This window comes from Misgurnus anguillicaudatus, chromosome 2 (genome assembly GCF_027580225.2).
Source record: "Misgurnus anguillicaudatus chromosome 2, ASM2758022v2, whole genome shotgun sequence".
Lineage (NCBI taxonomy): Eukaryota > Metazoa > Chordata > Actinopteri > Cypriniformes > Cobitidae > Misgurnus > Misgurnus anguillicaudatus.
This window is the reverse complement of record NC_073338.2, coordinates 36,594,098-36,616,586: the sequence shown is the minus strand read 5'-3', so window position 1 is coordinate 36,616,586 and position 22,489 is coordinate 36,594,098. Positions and strand designations below refer to the sequence as shown.

Genomic DNA, 22,489 nt, shown 5'->3' with positions numbered 1-22,489 from the left:
GACATAATGTATGCAGCTCACAACATTCTTTGTATTAGCTTGTAACTCAAAACTGAACTACTAGAAACAACTGTTATGAAGCTAAACCACCTGGACACAATTTTGGCGTGCAAAAGTTTAAAAATATTAAACTAAAAACTTTTACAAGCCTCCTAGCATTAAATTGAACTCAAATAACCAATTGCCACTAAAGATCATTTTGCACATTTACATTATTGTGTTTTTGTCACAATATTGTGTCCCCCTTGTTTTTTTAGCAGTAGGTCACAACACATACAGAAATCACATCATCTAAAAAAGTGAATGATGATAACAACTAGGGGTGACCCCGAATAGTCGAAGATTCGATGCATCGATAGGAGAAGCCTGATTCGACTACCAATCTCACAGTCGAATCGTCGCAGATGTGTTATGAAATGAGGATCCTTTAATTTTGGCCGTATATGGTGCACTGTGCACAACTCTGATTTCACATATAACAGCTTTCTCCCAATATATTAATATACAGCATATTATTATAATTCTGCAAATAATATGTGAAGTATCAGCTTTCAATAAATATTTAAAATGCGTTAATAAATCCAGCAACCCCTGTGACCGGGCTACACATCCAAGAGATTTGTTAATAAGCCATTGCCTCTTTGTTTCTACATTTAAAAGCAAAAGCTGGCAATTTTGGCTATATGTTCATTCTTTTAATAATTTCTTTATTTTATTTTATTTTATTTTATTTATAAATCACTCAGGGTTATCTGATGTATCTATTTGGCTTCTGTTTTGTTTTCGTGCATGCACATATTTGTTCTGCACTTTGTTACTTCTGACCTTATTTTATTAAAAAAAATTATTTATTATAAACGTAAATTCTAATCTAATTTAAGTCTGTACATTTTGGATTGCTTTTCGTTGTATAGATTTTGCGCTATTGCGTGCTGGCCATGCTTGCGCATGCAATTTAGCCGAACGTGCTAGGTGCGCTTCGTCTCATATTTAGAAGTTCATCAAACTAAACCGTTAAAAAACGGATGTTTTCGACGGGTATAAGTTTTTAAAATGTATTTAGAACATAGTGGTTATCTTGTCAAAAGTTAAACTACAAAGTAGGTAAGCCGTTTCTTTAAATTTCGGTGATGAAACGGAAAATATCTGCACCTATATTTATGCCTGACACGACGGTCTTTCTTGTGATTTAATATTCTCGTCGGGGTTCACTTTCAAATGATAGAAAAGAGATTCCTGAAATAAATAATATAATCAGTTGTTTCTGTATCTAAAGTGAATGGAGATGATCAAAGTGAAAGCAAGCAGGTATTTCTGTGTTAAATAATAACGCGTAGTGTCTATAAAATCATTAATTTCAGTGTTTTTATGAATTGTATATAAAGCTTATAGTTTTTATAATTTGCAGTAACAATCACAAATTATTTGTCATTTCTCATTTGTCGTTTTTTTAGTCATGACTGCTTTGACGCGCTTAATCTCCAAATTAAATAAAAACACTGAATTAGCAGAGGTTTCCAAGGCAGGATCACCTTTGTTATATTTTTAGGTTTAGTTGTCAAAATGTTTTTTGTGTGATGTTCTGTAGATCGTGGCTTTAAAATATTATGAGGAATAATTAAACAAATGTTGCCTTAAATTTTACATTAAAAATATATAAATGCATCGTCAGTTTTGTCTTCGTTCATCATTTGAAAGACAGTTTTGGTCACTTAATCAGAAACTTGTTTATGTGTGCTGCTTGTGAAAGAAAATAAAAGTTATCAATTTGTACCTGGTCTGACCTCCTCCCAACCCATGCACCCACCCAGATGATTCTACTATCGGTCGACTATGAAAAGATTCGACAATTCTGATTCGAATATGTAAATCCTTAGTCGAGGACAGCCCTAATAACAACAATAATAATATTCATTGCACAGATCATAATTTCTCAAGTTAAATACTCCTGCAACTTTAAAAAGCTATTGCTATTAGACAATGTAATATTACCAAACCAAATTACAATACAAAATGAAAAAACCTACTGCATAAAAGACTTTTTACTATTTTAGTAAAGTCATCATCTTGGTGGATACATTAAATGTTTTCGTCTTCCTTAAGAAAAATATAATTTGCTTAAGATTTCTTGCACAAACTTCTTGCACAAACATTTGCTTCCAGACTTAGTTCGTCATCAAAACTATTCAAATATATTTATGATTTTCAGTAATTTCAATATCCACTCCATTTATGTTTGTCAACCTGTGACTTAATGTTGATCTGCCAAAATGAATTATCATATACTTAGTTTATTTTCCACCCGTGTCTCTAAAAAGACAAGACACGCTATTTGAGTTAAACACAGGAGCACTAGAAACTAGGGATGCACCGATAGGATTTTTTGGGCCGATACCGATTCCGATTCAAACAGACAACTTCTGGCCGATACCGATATTAAACACTTGTATACAATACTATACAGTTGGTCTATTAGCTAGTTTATTTCTGCATCAAATTATTTTTACTGAACATGGATTGGATCTAATTAACATTCAACTGACCAACATAATAAGAGGCGCACAAATTAAAACAAATATAATAAGACAGCATGACAACCTTCAAAGGTGGTTTTTGCTATTCAGCATTTATTTTATTAACAACATAAACTCATTTTTTACATATAATGGATTTCTTTATGCAGTTAATTTATAAACAATCGGTATCGGCCTTTCTCGTGCTATTGCCGATATGCCGATGGTTTCAAATTCATCAAAAATCGGCCGATAAATATCGGTGGCCGATACATCGGTGCATCACTACTAGAAACAGTCATTTTGTTTTGTCTCATTTTGTTTTGCATGTATAAAATAAAAGCATATGAGTCTGGAACAACGCAGAGGTGAGAAAATAATGGTATACATTTTAATCCTTTATTATAATCATTTACTATAATATATTTTAAATAATGTATACATAGAGTTTGTAAATTATTCTGAATTTAGTGATAAAGTACAACTCATTTTTTTTTGTATTTTGAAAGGTAGTGTTACAGTTCTGACATTTAACATTTCATTAACATGATCACAAATGAAATAATAAAACAAAATTTGAATTTCTTACCTCAGATTTTATGTCCTGTAAATTCGTTACAGTATATTATTACACAAAGACTTACAGTGGCAGTAAAAGTCACCCCATGTATTATAATGATTTTACCCCTGTTGTTAAATTCTAATTAGTTACACTGATGGTGTTACAACACTCCCCAGTTTACCCTTATAATTTCACAAATGAAACTGGGTTTGCCTAGCTACTCTCTGTCTCTTTCTCTCTAAGGGGCTGGTTCTTGGTCAGAAATGATCAGATCAGACCTTTTGCTGTTTAGTCAAATTTCTGACTAGACAAGACTAACACAATGCTCAATGCATGCTTTGCCCAATGTGTTCATGATCTTTGCCAGCAAAATCAGGGCAACACTTAAAGTGCTATTTCACACATTTTGAAAAAAAAAGCTTTAAAAACTGTTTCATCCTACCTTTATTAGTTCTTTTTTTTATCACCTATCAAATATGGGTAATTTTTCTAAAACACCAAATTTTGAGTAAAAATCTAAGATAATTCCATTTTTGTGAAGGACTTTTGATAGAGATCAAATCCGGAGTGATCCTTAAAACTTACACGGACTTATAGCTGTTTGCCCTAGGGAAATACTTCCAGGTTTTATAAGTTGCTGAAGAGCGCCACCTGGTGGATAATAGCGGTATTGTGGATTGACAAGATAACTAGTCAATGGCAGGGAAACAGTTAATAATATTTTTCCAATTATTAATGAAAAAAAAACAAAGCAACTTTATGCACTTTATTGTAATGAAACATTTATTTGACAAAATATGACACATGACATTAAGTCTACATTCAACATTGCACTCTTTGAAAATCAGTGTAACAGTGTGCATGTTACAAAAACTAAGAAAAAGTGAACTCTGTCTCTGCTTGTGAGTAAGCTGTATTTCAAATTTACAGCATATAACCATTACCTCTTCTTGAACACAGACAGGTGGATCAACAGCAACCTGCACAACATTATTTAAATGATCTATGATCTTGTTTTAATCTTGTTGTACTGACCTATCCCAATTGCGCAAGGCTTACGGTGCAGAGCGGGTGAGAGAATAAAAGTAAACAAGGCTTGACGTGGCTCGCTTTTAGCGAGAGAGAACCAGCATTGTTTAAATTAAGCGCATTTTGCAAATAAATATATCAGATTATATATGCACACCAACAATATGAATTTACAAGAAAGACAAAGATCTGAAAGTAAGGAATACATTTGCTTATATGCTATATAAAGTTTTTACATAGTCCATAAATTATCTCAAATCTCAAAAGCATTTCTAGCATGGCAGAAACCCCCAATGATCTCTTGTACTTTATTAAATAACAACAATATAAACAACAATAATAATAATCATTAGTGAAATGAAAGGATGAAATGTAGTGAACCCTTCAAAATAGCCTGCAATTTTATAATTATACATCAACATACTATTAAAAGGTTAAATGTTTTAAAATACATTATATTAAGGATTAGTCACCATTATGATACTTTTCACATTTATTTTGAAAATCTGCATTACAGTTGCTCTTCAGATGAAACGCCTCTTAACCTTTAGTTTTTCCCCCAGTTTATGTGGATGTAATTTCCCAGTCCTACGATTTTTAACTTTTTAGTTATCTGGAAAACCAGCAAGAAAAAAAAACTTAAAGAATTATGGCACAATAAAACATTTTATTATGGAGCGTACACACCAAAAGCAATTTTAAAGGGGACATTTCACAAGACTTTTTTTGAGATTTCAAATAAATCTTTGTTGTCCCCAGAGTATGTATGTGAAGTTTTAGCTCAAAATACCATATAGATAATTAATTATAGCATGTTAAAATTGCCACTTTGCAGGTCTGAGCAAAAACGTGCCATTTTGGGTGTGTCCTCTTAAATGCAAATGAGCTGATCTCTGCACTAAATGGCAGTGCTGTGGTTGAATAGTGCAGATTAAGGGACAGTATTATAATAAGATCCCCTTTTGACATCACAAGGGGAGCCAAATTTCAATAAACTATTTTTTATATGCTTGCAGAGAATGGTTTACCAAAACAAAGTTACTGGGTTGTTCTTTTTAAAGTTTTTTAGGTTGATAGGATTTAACTATTTGCGCAAGTAGGTTACATACAAAGTCAATGCAAAGACGCAAATTTGCGCGGGGTGATGCAAATGACGTGAATTGGACGGCGCGGTTGCCGCAAACATGCGGCATTCGCATCGTGTCTTTCTTGCAAGTTTAAATCCCACGAGTAATCTAGAGCGAGGAATGCAATGTTTTGCGTTTGGTGTGTATTCAGCATAATAACAGCAAGAACAATAATTATAATAAGATTATAATAAAAAATTTTGTGTACTATTTAACACACTATGTGCCATTTAATAAAATAAAAGTTACAACACAAGTTGTGTTAAAAATAACATAAAATGTGTTTTTCCAAAAATAACACAAAGATGTGTCTGTTTTGGGACAACACATTTAGTGTGTTGTGCCAAAACTAATACTGATTGTGTTGTTTTTAACAAATTCATTCTTTGAGTATAATGAAAATATGAGTGTGCTTTCCCAGGCAAAACACAACTTCATTGCAATGATGTTCAAATCAAACAAGCAGTCCACCTCTCTATCAAGTCTTATTTATAATGTATGTCTCTGGCCCCTTAAATATTTTAAAGGTAGGGTAACACATTTTGAAAAATGCTAATGGTAGCCGCCTAGCAATGAAATCCCGATCCCACCCTCAAGTCAAATCGCCATCCAAAGTCACGCCTCTTTCAAAACACATGAACACGCACAGATCAGACGGTCACATCTCATGTCTCTTTCACCAGTGAGAAAACTTTGCAGTACACAGTGAATAACACTTCCAAAATAACCAAACAACTGGTTTACATCAGAATTAGTATAAGCACACTTTCGGTTGTGTAGACGTAGTAGCCTAACTGTTACGCTAATCCGCAAACGAACACAAATTTCATAAGCAACATGTTTCATCAAAGTAAAATATCTGAATCCATCTCAATACAAGCATATCGCGTACCTATCTTACCTACCTAAACAGTGCAACGACCCATCAGACCCTTTGCCTCCTGCAGATGTTTGCATCTCGTGGTAAAGCAGAAAATTAACCGATGTTCATTTGGTTTTTGCTCTTGCTGATCAAGGCAGTTTTTGCTGTTGTTGTTATAAAAGATGCCTTTAGTTTTGTAACTCCTGTACAGGTTGTCAATTCAGCAGAAAAGTTTGCTGTTCTCACTGTTTACAGACAGGAGGTGAGCGCACGTGAACGCGCCGATGACGTATGGTGTCTGCGTGGACTAGCTTGCGCGGTGGGCATTCAAATTACGCTTACGTATGAGGGACAAAAAAGGAAACGTCCGTTCAGACCGAAATCTATGATTGGTTGAACATTTCTTGGTCCTATGCCTTTCACAGATGACATACATTTCTACAAATACATTTAAACAACTTAACACAATGATTGCTATCAGGATGTGAAGAGACTTTTAACCAGCATAACTAAAAATGTTTCAGGATCAAATCAGTTAACCTACCTTTAATGTCCATCTTGGGAAAGGCAGAGAGTTCATGGTTGGTCATATTGGGCAGGACAATGAATTCAGAGTCGGTCATGTTAGATAGGGCAAAGAGTCTATGGAGCGTCATAAGTGACTATATTTGCTGACATACAGGACACAGGAAATTCAGGAGTAACCATCTCGGCCTCTACAGGAAACTCAGGACACTTAGAAACAGGCTTTATGGTCATGACAGGAAATTCAAGAAGCTTAGGTTCAGCAGACTTGGTCTAAACGGACAGCTCAGGGACTCAGATTCAAACTTTTCAGCCATAAAAGAAAGTGCAGTGTATTCGGATGAATCTGGTGAACCAGGCGATTCATGTAAGCCAAGCGATTCACTTTTGACAGAATGTGCAGGAGGCTCAGGTTCGGACCTTCTAGTTGTGGTAGCAAGTGCAGGAGACACAGGTTCGAACTTTCTAGCCGTGACAGGAGGTGTATCAGATGATTCAGGTTCAGGGGCTTGAGAAACACAGGAAACAGAAGACCAGAAACAGGGCCATGGCAAATACAGGAAGCACGGAATTCAAAGGACATACCTCCATTACCATAGGGACCATGGAACAGGACATAATTCGGGTCTTGGCATGAACTGGAGAGGTTGGTGAGACAGCCATTTTGTGAAGAGTCTTGGGTGTAAGCACGGTGGCCATCTTGATAGCAGGGGCAGGGATGATAGTGGCCCTCTGGAAGACAGGCGTGGTCGTGGTGACGGCTCTTTGGACAACAGGTGCAGGTATGGCGGTAGCCATCTTAAAAACAGGTGCTGGCATAGTGACAGCCATTTTGGGCCATTTTGGGAACAGAGACAGGCATGGTGGTGCCATCTTGGTAACAGAGACAGGCATGGCTTGAACTGGCTGTGGCAAAACAGGTATGACTTTAGCAGGTTGTGGTAATACAGGCATTACTTGAGCTCGATCTGGTGAGATGGTTCTTGTGGGACTGTGGAGCTCCTCATTCTTAGCTCCCACAGTGAAGGAAGACCCACTCCATATTAAAGCCAAGTCTGTGTACTTTTCTAACTTCCAATGAGAAGTATTACCTGGCTTCAGGCGGGATATATCATGATCCAAACCACAACAAAATAGGTCCATGAGAGCCACATCATTATAATCCACCAGATAATAAGTCCAAAAAATCTCGAACATAATCTTTGATGGGGCGGTTGCCCTGGCGAAGATGTAACAAACTTATTGCTGGGTTCATTGTTGCCGGCTGGAATAAAAAATCCTCCGCTGGATTCTGGTAAGGCGAAGTATTCTGTAACAAAGGGGCTGCTTACACAAAGTGAAAGAGATTAATCCATATGCAGAGGGTTTATTAAAACATCCCAAAAGGGCAGGCAAACAAATCCAAATAGGGTAATCCAAAAGTGTAATCCAAATAAACAGGCAAGGGGTCAAAACCACGAACAAGAACAAGAAACAAAACATGAACAAGAAACAAGGCAATGAACAGAAACACTTGGTAATGCAGTTTTACACATACTTCGCAAGGTGATTTTGAGATTGAACCGGTTATATAGTGACAAACAGGAAGTGGAATGTGAAATGTGACATGACATGATATCAAAATAAAAGACCAAACCAAACAGAACACAAGACAAAACCCTTTCAAGTAGGCTACTTGCTGGTGGCAAGTTTCTCATTTCTCAGATGAGTTAACTATGCCCGGAAGTGAACTTTGCCGAGTCATATTGCACAGAAATCTTGTCATAGAACGAAAAAAAATAACTGTATTAACCGGTTACCATTATTTTAAATAAACAATTCTTCTCCGGAACATATATTTTTTGAAAGTTTCTGGTTTTGTTTCTGTTCCTCACAAAACATCAAAAGTTTTTGGTTTTCGATTTCGTTCCGTGAACCTGTTCAAAGCTTTGGTTAAAAGTAACACAAAATGTGTTGTTTCACTACTTACACAGAGATGTGTGGATTCTGGGACAACGCATGTAGTGTGTTGACCCAGAATCAACACTAATGTGTTGTTTTTGACGCATTCATTTTAAGAGTGTACATACTTTGGATCTGTTTTAATGTACCAGAAATAAACCAAATAAAATATTTAAGAGACAGACATACCTCGTTTAGAATGACAACCTGTAGTGAAGGATCATCCATATTGCATTTTCTATCACAGGACAAATTTAATCTGATAACCTGTTTTTGATATACTATTTAAAAATAAATAAAGAATAAAGTTAAATATTTAAAGAAGGAACATTACCTTGAAGTATTTTATTCTGTTAACTGGGTAAACTCACCATCATAGCAGATAAAAGGACGTGATTGGACACAGCTGTAAGTAGCCCATTTCCCAGAGTCAGTTGTTGACATGGCAACACAGTAACCAGATGTTGGTTGTCCTGCTGCCCAGTCTCTAAAGTAGAAACTCCTCTGGTCAGACCACTGCCAAGTGTCGATAAACAGACCAATCCAGGCCCACGGTCCACTTCCAGAAACATTATTTAGCTGGTTCTGCTCCACAGAGCTGCGAGCAGTGGCCAGATCAGTGTGATACTGTCTGCAGTAACTCAGAGCATCATTCCAGTTTTTTTGAGTTGTTATCAGGACGTTTCCGTTGAGAGATGCCAACAAAATCAGTTCTTCTTTTTTTAATAAATTGTATATTTGCACAAATAAACAACTGACTACTCACCATTGTAGCACACAAAATTCAAAGCAATATAGCAGGGACAATCATTCCAAACTCCTTTGGAAGAATCAACACATGATCCATCACCAGAAGGTTCTCCTGCCAACCAGCTACTATACTGTGAAAGAGTGTCATCTCCTGTAGACCAAACCCATCGACCCTGTGTTGCCCTGTTCAGTCCAATCCACACTGATCCACTGTACCCAGGATCCACAGTATGTATCAGCTTGTTTACATCATTCATACATCATTCGAGTCTACAGTTGCCAGATCAATGTGCTTCTGTCTGCAGTAACTCTGAGCTGCTGCCCATGTCATACTCTGATTTATGTAGTAGTACTTTCGCATGAAATCAGTTGTGCTGCTTAAAATGCCTGTTAAAATTAACATGTTTAAATATGCATATATGCACATATACTTGTAAAAACAGATTTTATATGATAACCCCAACCTGACGGCATAAGCAGCATAATCAAACTCATCTCCATCAATGATTTCACAGCTCCTTTCCTTTCCTTTTCGCGCTTTCAGACTACACTATGCTGGCCGCATCTCAACTGAAGCTGAAGCCTCCCGAGGTTGCATGTGTATGCGGTATACGTCATCAAGACAGTCTTATTTCAGAATATTAACAATTATAAAGCTGACAATTATTCTTAGTTAATTGAAAATTGATGTAATATGCTTATGACTTGCGAATGTAATGCTCAGTTAACTTAAATAAACCAGGCTTGATGACGTATGGAGCCTGCATATGCGGCCTGCGTAGGCTGAAAGCCTTCGGATTTAGAAACAGCCACACACCGTGAGCAACCCGCAATCTAATGCTTTGATTTGAGGCAGATTTGAAAGCCTGTTGAAGACCTATTCTCGAGGACATTGCCGTACCTCTGCCCATTTATATAATCTGAGGTACTGTTTTACATCTTTTCTGACCTCTAGCAAGAACACACGGTGTACAGCACTATTTTTTAGCTTTTCATTGATAAAACTAAAGTAGCTGATCTCTGCGTCTTTCATTAGTTTCATTATACAAGCGTGTGGAAGTTGCGTGATCTTATTTCAGCAATTGCGCTGACATATCACAAAAAGCTCTTACATATACACGGACAAAACATTGTGTAGCATGTTTACTACACAAGCAGTGGACTTAATATTACAGTGACATAATATTAGTTCGCGCCCATTGAAACCCATCATTTCTCCCACTCATGTTTAAATGAAAGGAGAGGGACTCGTCCACAGACTACCTTCTCTGTAATCTGGAGAGAAGCGGTTGAAAGTGGACAAAAGAGATGGATTTAAATACCAGGTGTAAAGTGATGTGTCTCTCTCGTCCACTTGTGATCCGGTCAATGAAAACACATCTTAATACCAAGTGTAACAGCCCCTAGGATATTGGGGGGCTAGAAAGTAATATTCAGTTGGTTGTCATATAGAATTTCACCACTAGATGGGAGTTGATCTTACACAGTGTAGCTTTAAAGTGAAAATCAATGATTAAAAATCAAACTTTGATGCTCCTAATCTCTAAATTTGATTATAAGACTTTATGCACATGAAACACTTTCAAATTTAATTTACATTAATATGCCCCATGCAAATTAATATGTTAGATGTTTACAGAGTTCAATGATAAGGATTTTGACTGGTCCTGTCAAAAGTAAACAGTCAGTAATAAAATAATAAGAAATAATCAAATTGTGAGCAATAGCACAAATACAACAAACACAAATTCCTTGATTATTACTCCGGAATGAGAGTATAGTTCCTAGTCATATCTGCCTAGAAAATCGCAACTTTTTCCGTTGGTCTTAGTACACAATGTAAATACAGAAAAGTCAGCTGAATGGATTCTAAGGGCCAATCTCACTTCTCCGTCCCACCCCTTCCCCTTTGCCCTCGTCTTCCCCTTGCCCCTCGAAACCGAGTAAAGGGGAAAGGGGTAAGACAGAACGTTCGTCTAAAAAATGAGACACCACTCGATTACCGTTTGCGTCACTTTCCCTTGCCGCTAACCGGCTGCTACGTAAACAGACAAGCGTTGACAAACAAAGAAGATGCCGTTGTCTCAGGTTGTGGTATCGATTGCTTGAGCGGAGCTCAACAAATAGCGCATAACTTAGCTGCTAGCTAGCGCCTTAACTAGAGATTCAAAACAAAAACATTACAATTAAAGCCGCTTGAACATTTTATTAAAAGTATCATAAAACATGATGTGTGTCATAATATAATCTCAATTAAACTGCAGAAAATAACGTTACTTTCATTTTAGCGACTCCTTGACAGTTCGACGTTCATCAATAAAACGTCTTGATGCCGGCTCTCATGAGAAATTCTTACGTTAATGTTTACCCCTCTCTTTCAAGTGTGGTCATTATCACACTTCGTTTCAAGGGCTATGTATCCCTACGCCTTGGCCCTAGCCCTTGATCAAACTGAGAATTGAGACACCACTTCGCCTTACATGAACGCGCAAAACCGAGGTGAAGGGGTCAGACATAGAAATGAGATGCACCCTTAAGGTCTTTACACACCGGGACGTTTTTCGTGCGCGTTTATCGTCGACGTTTCTGCTTTCACACCCAAACGATTTTTACTGCCGCTGAGCCGAGTGAGGTGCAATTTCACTCCCTGGACACTAGATGGCGCCTAATACAAAACAGATATATGCCGGTACACAGGGTGGCGCTGCGAGACGTTATGCGTCTGTTCTGACACTCACTTGTCACACAGAAGAAGAGAGCCACTCGCGTGTAGTCAATAACCATTCATATACGATTTTTGGTTAACGGGCAAACAAACAAACATGGCTCTTGAATATATATATAATCTTTGTACAAACAATATCTCCGTGATCTTGAATACATTTTTAAATGAAATCTATTTGATTTGATTCTTTTATCATTAGTTAATATATCAGCATCTCCAGATAAAATTAACTATTTTTGATAGAACACGTTATATCAAAATTAAAACTCTTTCACAAAATATAAGGTAATGGGTGATCCGATGTGTGTACTTTTAACAAATCTTTTACAAGCATTTTCTCTGTTAACAATTTTCTCAAATTTCCTGCCAAATGTATTGTATTTTGTGATTTGGCTAAAGATTTAAGTTATCATTTTAACCAATATACTCGTTTTATAGAGGTTGGGTGGGTAGAACAAGGAACCACCATTTTTGTTGTGCCCCAAAATGTTAATACTCCTGCAAATTGGTAAGTGTTGCCTATAAATATAATGATGCAATAATTAGGTATGTAGTTATTACAATAAAAGGTCAACAATACTAATGTACAAGCATAGTGCCAAAATGTCACGTTATTTACAATTAGTTTTTTTAATCAAACATTTATTTTTGTGAATGAACTGCATGCAATAACAATCAGAGACATGACAGTTTAAATTAAATAAAACAGGATTCAGAAATGTTGGTCCACTCCAGAAAAGTCACAATGACTGTAGTGCAACTGAACAGTAGTGCAAATCAACATTTAGAAATTAGGCATTTTCAAATGTATTTCTTAAATGTATAAACACTTAAAATACATAAGTAAAATGGTATATAAACATTAATTTGTCTGAACAAGAACTGGCAGAGCTGTAGAGCAAATAAGTCACAATGATAAAAGTCTAAGTGAACTGTAGTGCAAATAAACATATCTATGAAATGTACATGTTCAACTGTATTTCTTGAATGTATAAACATAAAAAAATAACTAAATAAAATGGTATATAATAAACATCTATAGGTGTGACCCAAAATTGGCAGAGCGCTCCTTCTGTGCTCCTCTTTCTCTCTTCTGTGCTTCGCTTTAAATTTTTTCCCTGTAGCATCTTTTGATAAGAAGTACATCTCCAGAGGTTCGTCTCGGACTGTTTTCTTTTGTTTAGATTGGACCTTGTCACGGCTGGTGCTGGATGATCCTGAAGACGTGCTTGCTGGGGCCTCCTCACTTGTGCTCACATCATTTTAGCAGAAATATTGCTGTGAACACTGTAAAGATAAATTTAGTTTTCATCAGAAACAATCTTTCACACTGAGGGCCATGCCACGATATCCATGAGGTCAATATTTGATTACAAATGTAATTTAGATTCATGGTATTTTATCTGGCTGAACAAATGCAGCAGATGTTACCTATACACAGAACACAAATTAACCTCCTAAAACCCCACCTTTGGTTTGGCTTGCATTTTAGATTTCTCCAAGCTATTTGGGGTTAGGAAGAAGCAATGAATATAATAACCAAATATTTTTCTTTGAACATGAAGCAGTGTAATTGTCCACGTTTGTGTACAACAGGTTCCAGTTACACACAATGAAATACTAGGCTATGGTGCAAACAACAAAACATGTGATATCACAGTGTACCGGGAACATGCCATGGTATGAAGTGTTCAATGTCAGTGCATTACATATCGTAATGTAATGCACCAATAATAATAGTTTTTATTACTTGCACAGTTAACATGTAGATTTGCACTACTGGTCTGTTCAATACACTACTGGACTGTCTATTTCATACTCCCTGTTCATTTGCACTGCTGGACTACTTGAATTGCATCGTTTGCACCCCTGTGTACTGAATATTAGAATAACTATTCACAATAACTTAAGCCATTGCACTCTTAACTGACTACAATACAAATTCATTCATGCACTACTTAAATATTAATTTCACTACTGTTCTGTTTAGTTTATTATGTACATATCCATTTGTACATTTCTGTATATTATGTTCATAGTACCACCCATACATAGTAAGTGTTTACATCGTATTACATAATCCTGCACCTATGCAATTATTATTGATATCCTGCACTTTTTATACTGCTTTATATATATATATATATATATATATATATATATATATATATAAACTGTGTTTATTTTGTTTTACACTAATTAAAATAACATTAAAATAAGTTTGGTATGACAAAAATCCTTGGTTTAAAAAATGTTTCACGCCCCTCTCAGATATATCTTTTGCTTGCAAATGTCTTATAGGATGTATTAAACAATGTAATTAATACTGCAACTTCAGTGTCTGACATCTTACTAAAAAACATTATGATTCAGACTGATCTAACAAACTGAACTAACAAACAAACACCAGCAAACAACATTGTAAGTTGGTTATTGCTTGGATTTATGGATAGGAATCACATAATCACATGCATAGACTAGACATACACTAACAATGAGATTTTAATGACAATGATGAGATACAGAATATGATTTATGTATTTTCTATGTGATTTAAACCTCTGCGTGGTGTCTTTACAAGCAAGCGTGGAACAAAAGATGCGTGTCCCAAAGTCTTTAAAGTAAACTTGACAATCGAGTGAATGTTGTGCAGTTACAAGAGCACAGAGTGAGTCGAGCGAGTGCTCATTCCAGCACTTGTGTGGCTGCATTTGTGCTCGCTGAGCAGAGGTGCGCTTTCCCGTAGAGTTTCGCTCATAGCCTATTTGTGCCCTCGCGAGGATGCGCGCAAATATCTGCGTGTGTGAATGTGCAATCGGGTTCTTACCACAAATTTGCCACAATTTAGGTGTGCCCTAAATTTTCAGCTTGTGCTCCTAAAATTTTCAGTCAGCGGGAGCGGGTACAGTGCTCATAATAACAAAAAAGTTAGTCTGGAGCCCTGAATTACTAGACTTAAAAAAGTTTTTTATTTTATACTTTTTTTAGGAAACTTGCCGTATACAGTAAACTAAAATGTGTGCTTTGATTTCAGTTGAAGTCAAAATGTTCAATAAATAACCTTAACAACTAATACTTTCCTCTTCACTTAATTCTTTTAAAATCACAAAGATAACAACAAATGCCCTTTCAATAGAAAAATATATACCACCTTTAATATCTGAGCATATTTAAAATACAAACCTTGCCAGTGAACTATGAGGCAAAAAAAAAAATCGCTCATTAATCGTAACCGATGTCAAATGTTAAATTAACAGAGGTTTTGATTTTAGGTCAAATTGTTCAGCCCTACTTCGTAATGTTTTTCAGCAATACATTTCTAACATCTATAATGTGTACGGATAGGGCTGTCACTGAAATTTGGCTGACGGTTAATTGTCTAATAAATTTTGTCGATTACGACGATTAATTGCCTGTTTTAGGAATTTGATGACAAATAATTGTCTGTTTTATTGCTTTGATATTTAATTCTCATATGTTTGTTCATTAAATAATTTTTACGCGTTGTGATTATTTAATAAATCTTATGCACGGTGTACCTGGCATTAAATATTAACACACATAACACAGTAATTATTAAGTAATTATTTAATGAATATCTTTCAAAAATTAAAAATTCTTCATAAGAAATGAACACAATCAGACTATACCAGAACAGGCCTTAAATAGCCAATCCTACTAACGTCATATTAGTTCTGGACCACATGTCTGTAGTGGCTGCAAAAAAAGTATTTTTTTACAGATCCTTAAGAATGACATCCTTAAGAATGACAATGATAAAACATATTTATCTACTCAAAACGTTTTTGTTTTAATTGTTGATTCTATTTAATTTCACTTGTTGATATGTTTTATCATTGTTTAAAATGTTAACATACATAAAAGAAACCAAGCTATTATAAAAAATATGCTATAAATAAATATTACAATTGAGACTATTAATAGAATGTGCTTTGGCGGGCACCTCACAGACGCCATGCGGGCAACCTGGTGCCCATGGGCACCATTTTGGAGACCACTGGTCTAAACAGGGTGTTAGGTATTAAAAGGGCTGGTGTCAACACATCCCAAATGACTCTAAATAATAAGACAGAAAATGAATATTTATGATGGATTATATTGTTCTGATAGAGCGCTTCCTATTTTCTTTAAAACAGTCACATTCTAATAAAGAAAGCATGCCTGGGCCTGGATAAAAAATAGAAGCTGCGTCCGAATTCGGCTACTTATACTATGCCCTAATAGTATACTGTTTTAATGTTGGAAAGTACATACTGTTGAGTGCAGAGCCAAAGAGTATGCGCACACTGGGATATACTAACTAAAACGGAAGTGACAAAGCAAAATGCTGTAATCCTTAAGAAAATCAAACGTCAGAATACAACTCATCTTTGCAATAATTACTTTTCATGTAATTTTTACTCTGTAGTTTAATTTATGGATTCAGTGATTCATCTTTTTTATTTCTTAATGTAGCGCATCTAAACTCCGCCCTCTCGCGGTGGTTTGTGGGTAATATCAGCCGTTTGAGTGTCCTTGGATCGACACTTAGAAAAAAACACCCGGGAACTTTATGGATACTCATTTTAACATACTATGATTTGGGACATGCTAATTCTAATTTCAAATACTATTTAGGATGGATAGTATGGAGATTAGGACGCAGGGATTGTGTGAGTGCAAGCCTGTGGTGGAGTGGGGACAGTTGTACTCCTCCGGCACGGTTCAAGGCAACTGTGCCTAATGTTAGTACATCCTTTGATTTATTGATTAACAATACTATTATTCATGATGATTAACAATGTTATTCAAGCTTTCAAAATAGTCTAGAAATCATGATACTTTTAAGGTTGATTTCATACATTAAAATATGTTAAATATTCTTTGAGTCTGTTTTAAAGTTTTCTTCGTGTAGTTTACATTGTAGATGCCCACAACAATAAAAACTAATAAACTTTCATAACATGACATTAAGTGCTTAAGAATTATTGCTTATTGATTTAAATTAAGATGATTATTAGGACATTTAGGGGCGGTTTCCCAGACAGGGTTAGACTAAAAATAAAAGTAAGAACTTGCACTGACATATCTTAAAATACACCAGTGCCATTTGTTTTGCCTCAAAATGCACACAAGTAATGTTAAAGTAAGGCATGTTTGTTTAAACTATTTTATTTCCTAATTAAACTAAGGCCTAGTCCTGGTTTAAGATAACCCCTGTCTGGGAAACCATCCTTTTCAGTATACAAATGAAGTCTATTAAGGATTAGTCACAGTTTTGAAGGTTTCATATTTATTGCATTTGCAGCAGAGTTCCTCTCTTCAGATGAAACAACTCTTAACCTTTATCCTTTCCCCCAGTTTATACGGATGTAATTGGCCAGTCCTATGCTCTTTAGCTTTGTACCAATCTGAAAAACCAGCAAGAAAAAATCAGACCACTTGAAAATGTATTGCACACTAACAAATATTAGGCTGAGGTCAACAACAATAACGATAATTATAACAAGGTTTGACATTGTCTAATGAAAATACAAGTGTGCATGCTTAACATGAAAAATGCAAAACATTACTTCAAGTGTTCAAATTAAGTCCACCTTATTGATATGACCGCCTCCCTTATTTTAAAATAAATAGACATTACAGCCAGTACATACTTGGCAATCTGTGTTAATGTACATGAATGTGTTAATAAACTAAATTCAAGTATTTAAAACAGAAACATACCTTGTTTAAAATGACAGCCTGTAGTGAAGGATCATTCATGTTGCATTTTCCCCGACAGGACAAGTTTAATCTGATAACCTGTTTTTGATAAACTATTTCAAGAGAAATATATAGTGCAATTTATCCTCAAAATAAAAACACAAACACATGAATATGTTTCTCAGTTGTTTGTAAAGACAGTTAAATTATAATTTTCATGAAGTATTTTATTCTGTTAACTTGTTAACTCACCATCATAGCAGATAAAAGGACGTGATTGGTCACAGCTGTAAGTTGCCCATTTCCCAGAGTCAGTTGTTGACATCACAACACAATCACCAGTTGTTGGTTGTCCTGCTGCCCAGTCTCTAAAGTAGAACTTCCTTAGGTCAGACCACTGCCAAGAGTCTGCGAACAGACCGATCCAGACCCATGGTCCACTTCCAGAAACATTATTTAGCAGGTTCCGCTCCACAGAGCTGCGGGCGGTGGCCAGATCAGTGTGATACTGTCTGCAGTAACTCAGAGCATCATTCCAGTTTTTTGGAGTCGTTATCAGGACGTTTCCGACACTTTCTATTGAGAGATACCAACATAATCAGGTTCCGGGACTTTCATTTTTTTAATAAATTGTATATTTCCATAAATAACTACTGACTACTCACCATTGTAGCACACAAAATTTAAAGCAATATAGCAGGGACAATCATTCCAAACTCCTTTGGAAGAATCAACACATGATCCATCACCAGAAGGTTCTCCTGCCAACCAGCTACTGTACTGTGAAAGAGTGTCATCTCCTGTAGACCAAACCCATCGACTCAATGTCGCCCTCTTCAGTCCAATCCACACTGATCCACTGTACCCAGGATCCACAGTATTTATCAGCTTGTTCACATCATTCATAGAGTCTATAGTAGCCAGATCAATGTGCTTCTGTCTGCAGTAACTCTGAGCTGCTGCCCATGTCATATTCTGATTTATGTAGTAGTACTTTCGCTGAAAACCAGACGTGCTGCTTAAAAGTCCTGTTAAAATGAACATGTTTAAATATGCATATGCACATATACTTGTAAAAACAGATTTAAATGATAACCCCAACCTGACGGCATAAGCAGCATAATCAAACTCATCTCCATCAATGATTTTACAGCTCCTCTTTGCTGTTTCATCATCACTGTATGCTGCTGTATTCTAATGAGAAGAGAAACAAACAAATCATTCAGTGTCTGTAGCACAGTTCTCAAAGTAAAGTGCAGTGAATGCAACATACTGTAAATAAAAATGTGCATTTTACATTTTGCTAAACCATTACAAATAATTTGTATTAATTACTTAAAGGGGACATATCATAAAAATCTGACTTTTTTCATTAAGTGATATAATTGGGTCCCCAGTGCTTCTATCAACCTAGAAAATGTGAATAAGAATGTTGTGTCTGTAAAGACATTGTGTAACCACTAGATGATAGTGTATGATAAGGGAAGGGAAGAAGAACAGTAAAGAGAAGAAGTAAAGAATAATACATGCACTGTCTGTGCCTGCTTTATTATTTTATTTAATACGAAATACAAACATTACATTTGGTGATGAGGATGTCGATTACAGTCCCTGTCTCCGTTCCTGTCATGCCCTGGTGAGCCTTTACTTACTTTCACCATCTGGCTCAAAATGTTTGACGCTGTATAAACTCTGTAGCTCGCTCGGTATTGCTCGTCGTCCATGTTATATTCATCACGGTAGAAGAGGGCCGAATCTTATCTATGGACATGATGCGATCATTCCATCTACATACACGCCCGATCGTTGTAGGTGACCCCAGCGTAAAGAACAGGGGAATTTACTATGAAAATCTCCATCACCCCTCCAGACTGTCTGCTTCTACGTCAGAACTTTAATATTGCCCACCTAAATGTGCGATCAATCACAAACAAAATGTCCCTAATAAATGATCTTATCCTTGACAAAAAATTGGAATTTGTTTTGTATTTCAAAGACTTGGCAGCCACCGGCAATTATATTAATTTAAATAAGCTGACTCCTCCTGGCTACTGTTACATATCCAAACCCAGATCAGTAGGGAGAGGAGGTGGGTTGGCAGTAGTATACCGCTCTGATCTGTCTATTAAATAACTCAGGCCATTCGAAGTGATATCTTTTGATTACATTGCTATAAAAGTTGTTTCTACTGCTCCTCTGGCATGAATGACATTTCTGTTTCTGGTTCCATCTCTGGTGTATCTGACCATAAGTTAATTGAATGCTGTTTTCATTAGAGCCCGACCGATATGCATTTTTTGGGGCCGATGCCGATACAGATATTAGAGAGTAAAAAAAGACCGATAACGATATATCGGCCGATATTCATTATGTGCATATTATAGTACAGTACACATATACTACAGTATATTATACTACTACAGTACTGTACATAGAATACACTATATACATTAACAGAATATACTATATATAAATACTTTTTGCAATGATCACTCTATGATCACACCACAAATGTGGTGATCAAACACTTAAAATGACGTAACAAAGACATGTAATATAGGCAGGTGTGTTTTACAAGTTAACAATAAACTTTATTATCCAAAATGATTCTGATATAAGTGCACAAAACAGTAAATTTGACTTATTATAAATAACTTTAAAACACAAACAAAACAAAATACATATAACTTAAACCATTGTCAGTTTTAACGAGAATAATGTTATATTGGGCTTATTTTAAAAAATGGAAACTTATAAAGTCATTGTTTATTAGCTTTAGAGTAAGTTATGGACTTCACAAATTAATTAAAAACTTACCGTTAAGACGACAATGCTTGAATTACTGACAACATACTGATGTAGGCTAATGTTTAATGTACTGCACAACTTTTTTATAACACGAACCCACAGTGTTCTGCCGGGACTTTAAACTTTTATAAAACTAAAGCGTCTGCTCTCCGCCTCTTTTATTTAAGAAAGGGTGTAAAGTTGCGCGAGCTTATTTAATCAATTGCTTTGAAATGAGCATGTAACAGCACAAGCAGCTGTACTCCCACAGACTGCGCGTCAGTTTAAGCGCGTCCTTTCTCCGCCTCGCGTCATTTCTTCCGCTTGCGTTTGAAACAACTCGCAAGTGGACAAAAAAGACTGATTAAAACCACCAAATGTAAACAGGAATGTGTCTCTCTCGTCCACTTATAATCCAATCGACCAAAGCGCGTCTTAATACCAGGTGTAAAATGTTTTGAAGAAACCGCGTGACTGCCGCGGCCGCCACCTGAACTGAGAGACTGACTGAAGTGAAGGGGGTGGGGGATTGGCTGATGTCACTACAGTGAGTGAACTGAGTCGCCATAAGCAACCAATAGGGCGCACTCTGCTGGACAAACAAGTACTTACATCTTTCAAAAGCATTTAATGTGTTCTGTAAGCAACGTTCATATCGGCTTCATATCTGCGGCTAATATGCCGATACAGATATATCTGCGACATGCTCATATCGGCCGATAAAATCGGCAAAACGATAAATCGGTCGGGCTCTAGTTTTCATACAGCCACAACTCCCTCATCTCCTGAGAAAACAACTATCACAGGTCGAACTATTAGGTCATTTGACCACAGCATGCTTGCTGCCTCTATACAGGCTTCACCGTTATCTGATCTGGATGAGAACGCATCCCTGGATAACCTGGTTGCCATGTACAATGACTCCCTGAACAGCCTGCTTGATAGCTTAGCCCCTGTCAAGACTAGACTCGTACCAGCAAACCATAGATGTCCCTTGTTTACCCCTGAACTCAGGCAACTAAAGGCAGCTAACCGTCGCCTTGAACGACTATATAAAAAACTGGCCTTACAATACATTCTTTGCTCTGCACCAAACATACTCCGACATATAGGGACACCCTCAATGCTGCTCACTCAAACTACTACTCATCACCTCCTCCATGTCCAGGCCAAAAACCTTATTCCGGACTGTAGACAAACTCCTCAAACCCCCTGTCATTGCCTGCCCTAAGACCCCTGAACAGTTCTAGACCTTCTTACACTTTTTCGATGCCAAAATTACCCAAATTTACAACACCCATGTTAGCTCACTATCTACTTCTCCCCCCTTTGCTTCCGCAGCTCTCCCAATTTTACACTATTGACTCTATCACTGACATCTTTACTAAGTCTAACTCTTCATCATGACAGCTCGACCCTGTCCCCACCCCTCTACTTAAGACCTGTGTCATGTCCTTATCTGAACCCATTAAGCTGATTGTAAATGCCTGTCTCAACTCTGGTGGTGTGCCGGCTGCACTCAAAACTAATTCCGACCCAACATCACTGTTAAATTATCATCCTATCTCTAACCTTCCCTTTCTGGCTATAAGGTATTGGAAAAAGTGGTGACCTCACAACTACACATCCTGTACAAGCCTTTTCAATTTGGCTTCCGCCCGTATCATAGTACAGAGACTGCCCTATTACGCATAGTTAACGACCTCCTTTTGTCTGTGGACTCTGGCTCACTTAACATTCTCATCCTTCTCGATCTTAGTGCTGCTTTTGACACTATCAATCACAATGTATTAATCTTTAGTCTGTCTGCTATTGGTGTTTCTGGCATAGCCCTAAATTGGTTTCTATCTTACCTCACCAACAGAAAGCAGTTTGTCGCACCTGGTTCACATTAGTCTTCCAAGTCCTCAGTCACTTGTGGTGTCCCTCAGGGTTCGGTTCTTGGGCCACTACTCTTTCTAA

The 22,489-nt window shown here is 36.6% G+C and overlaps 1 protein-coding gene and 1 long non-coding RNA gene across 2 annotated transcripts in view; one reads left to right on the top strand and one right to left on the bottom strand.

The window, feature by feature from the left end:
* The window catches only part of LOC129442755 (uncharacterized), a 119,498-nt gene that overhangs the window by 8,054 nt on the left and 88,955 nt on the right, over window positions 1-22,489 (top strand). The window lies entirely within an intron of this gene.
* Window positions 16,435-18,937, bottom strand: LOC129442758 (macrophage mannose receptor 1-like). The gene is made up of 4 exons (XM_055203029.2): window positions 18,406-18,937; window positions 17,993-18,316; window positions 17,762-17,853; window positions 16,435-17,445 (listed from the first exon to the last, which is right to left on the bottom strand). The coding sequence occupies exons 1-4, from the start codon at window positions 18,782-18,784 to the stop codon at window positions 17,380-17,382; spliced, it is 861 nt and encodes a 286-aa protein (XP_055059004.2). The 5' UTR covers window positions 18,785-18,937; the 3' UTR covers window positions 16,435-17,379.

Excerpts from the sequence above, each read along its gene's own strand:
- LOC129442758 (XM_055203029.2), bottom strand. The coding sequence starts at position 18,784 with ATGTTCATTTTAACAGGACTTTTAAGCAGCACGTCTGGTTTTCAGCGA. Across the intron at positions 17,854-17,992 it reads TCCTTTTATCTGCTATGATG|TTTATCAAAAACAGGTTATC; the intron begins GTGAGTTAACAA and ends CTCTTGAAATAG. Across the intron at positions 17,446-17,761 it reads AGGCTGTCATTTTAAACAAG|ATTGGTACAAAGCTAAAGAG; the intron begins GTATGTTTCTGT and ends CTGGTTTTTCAG.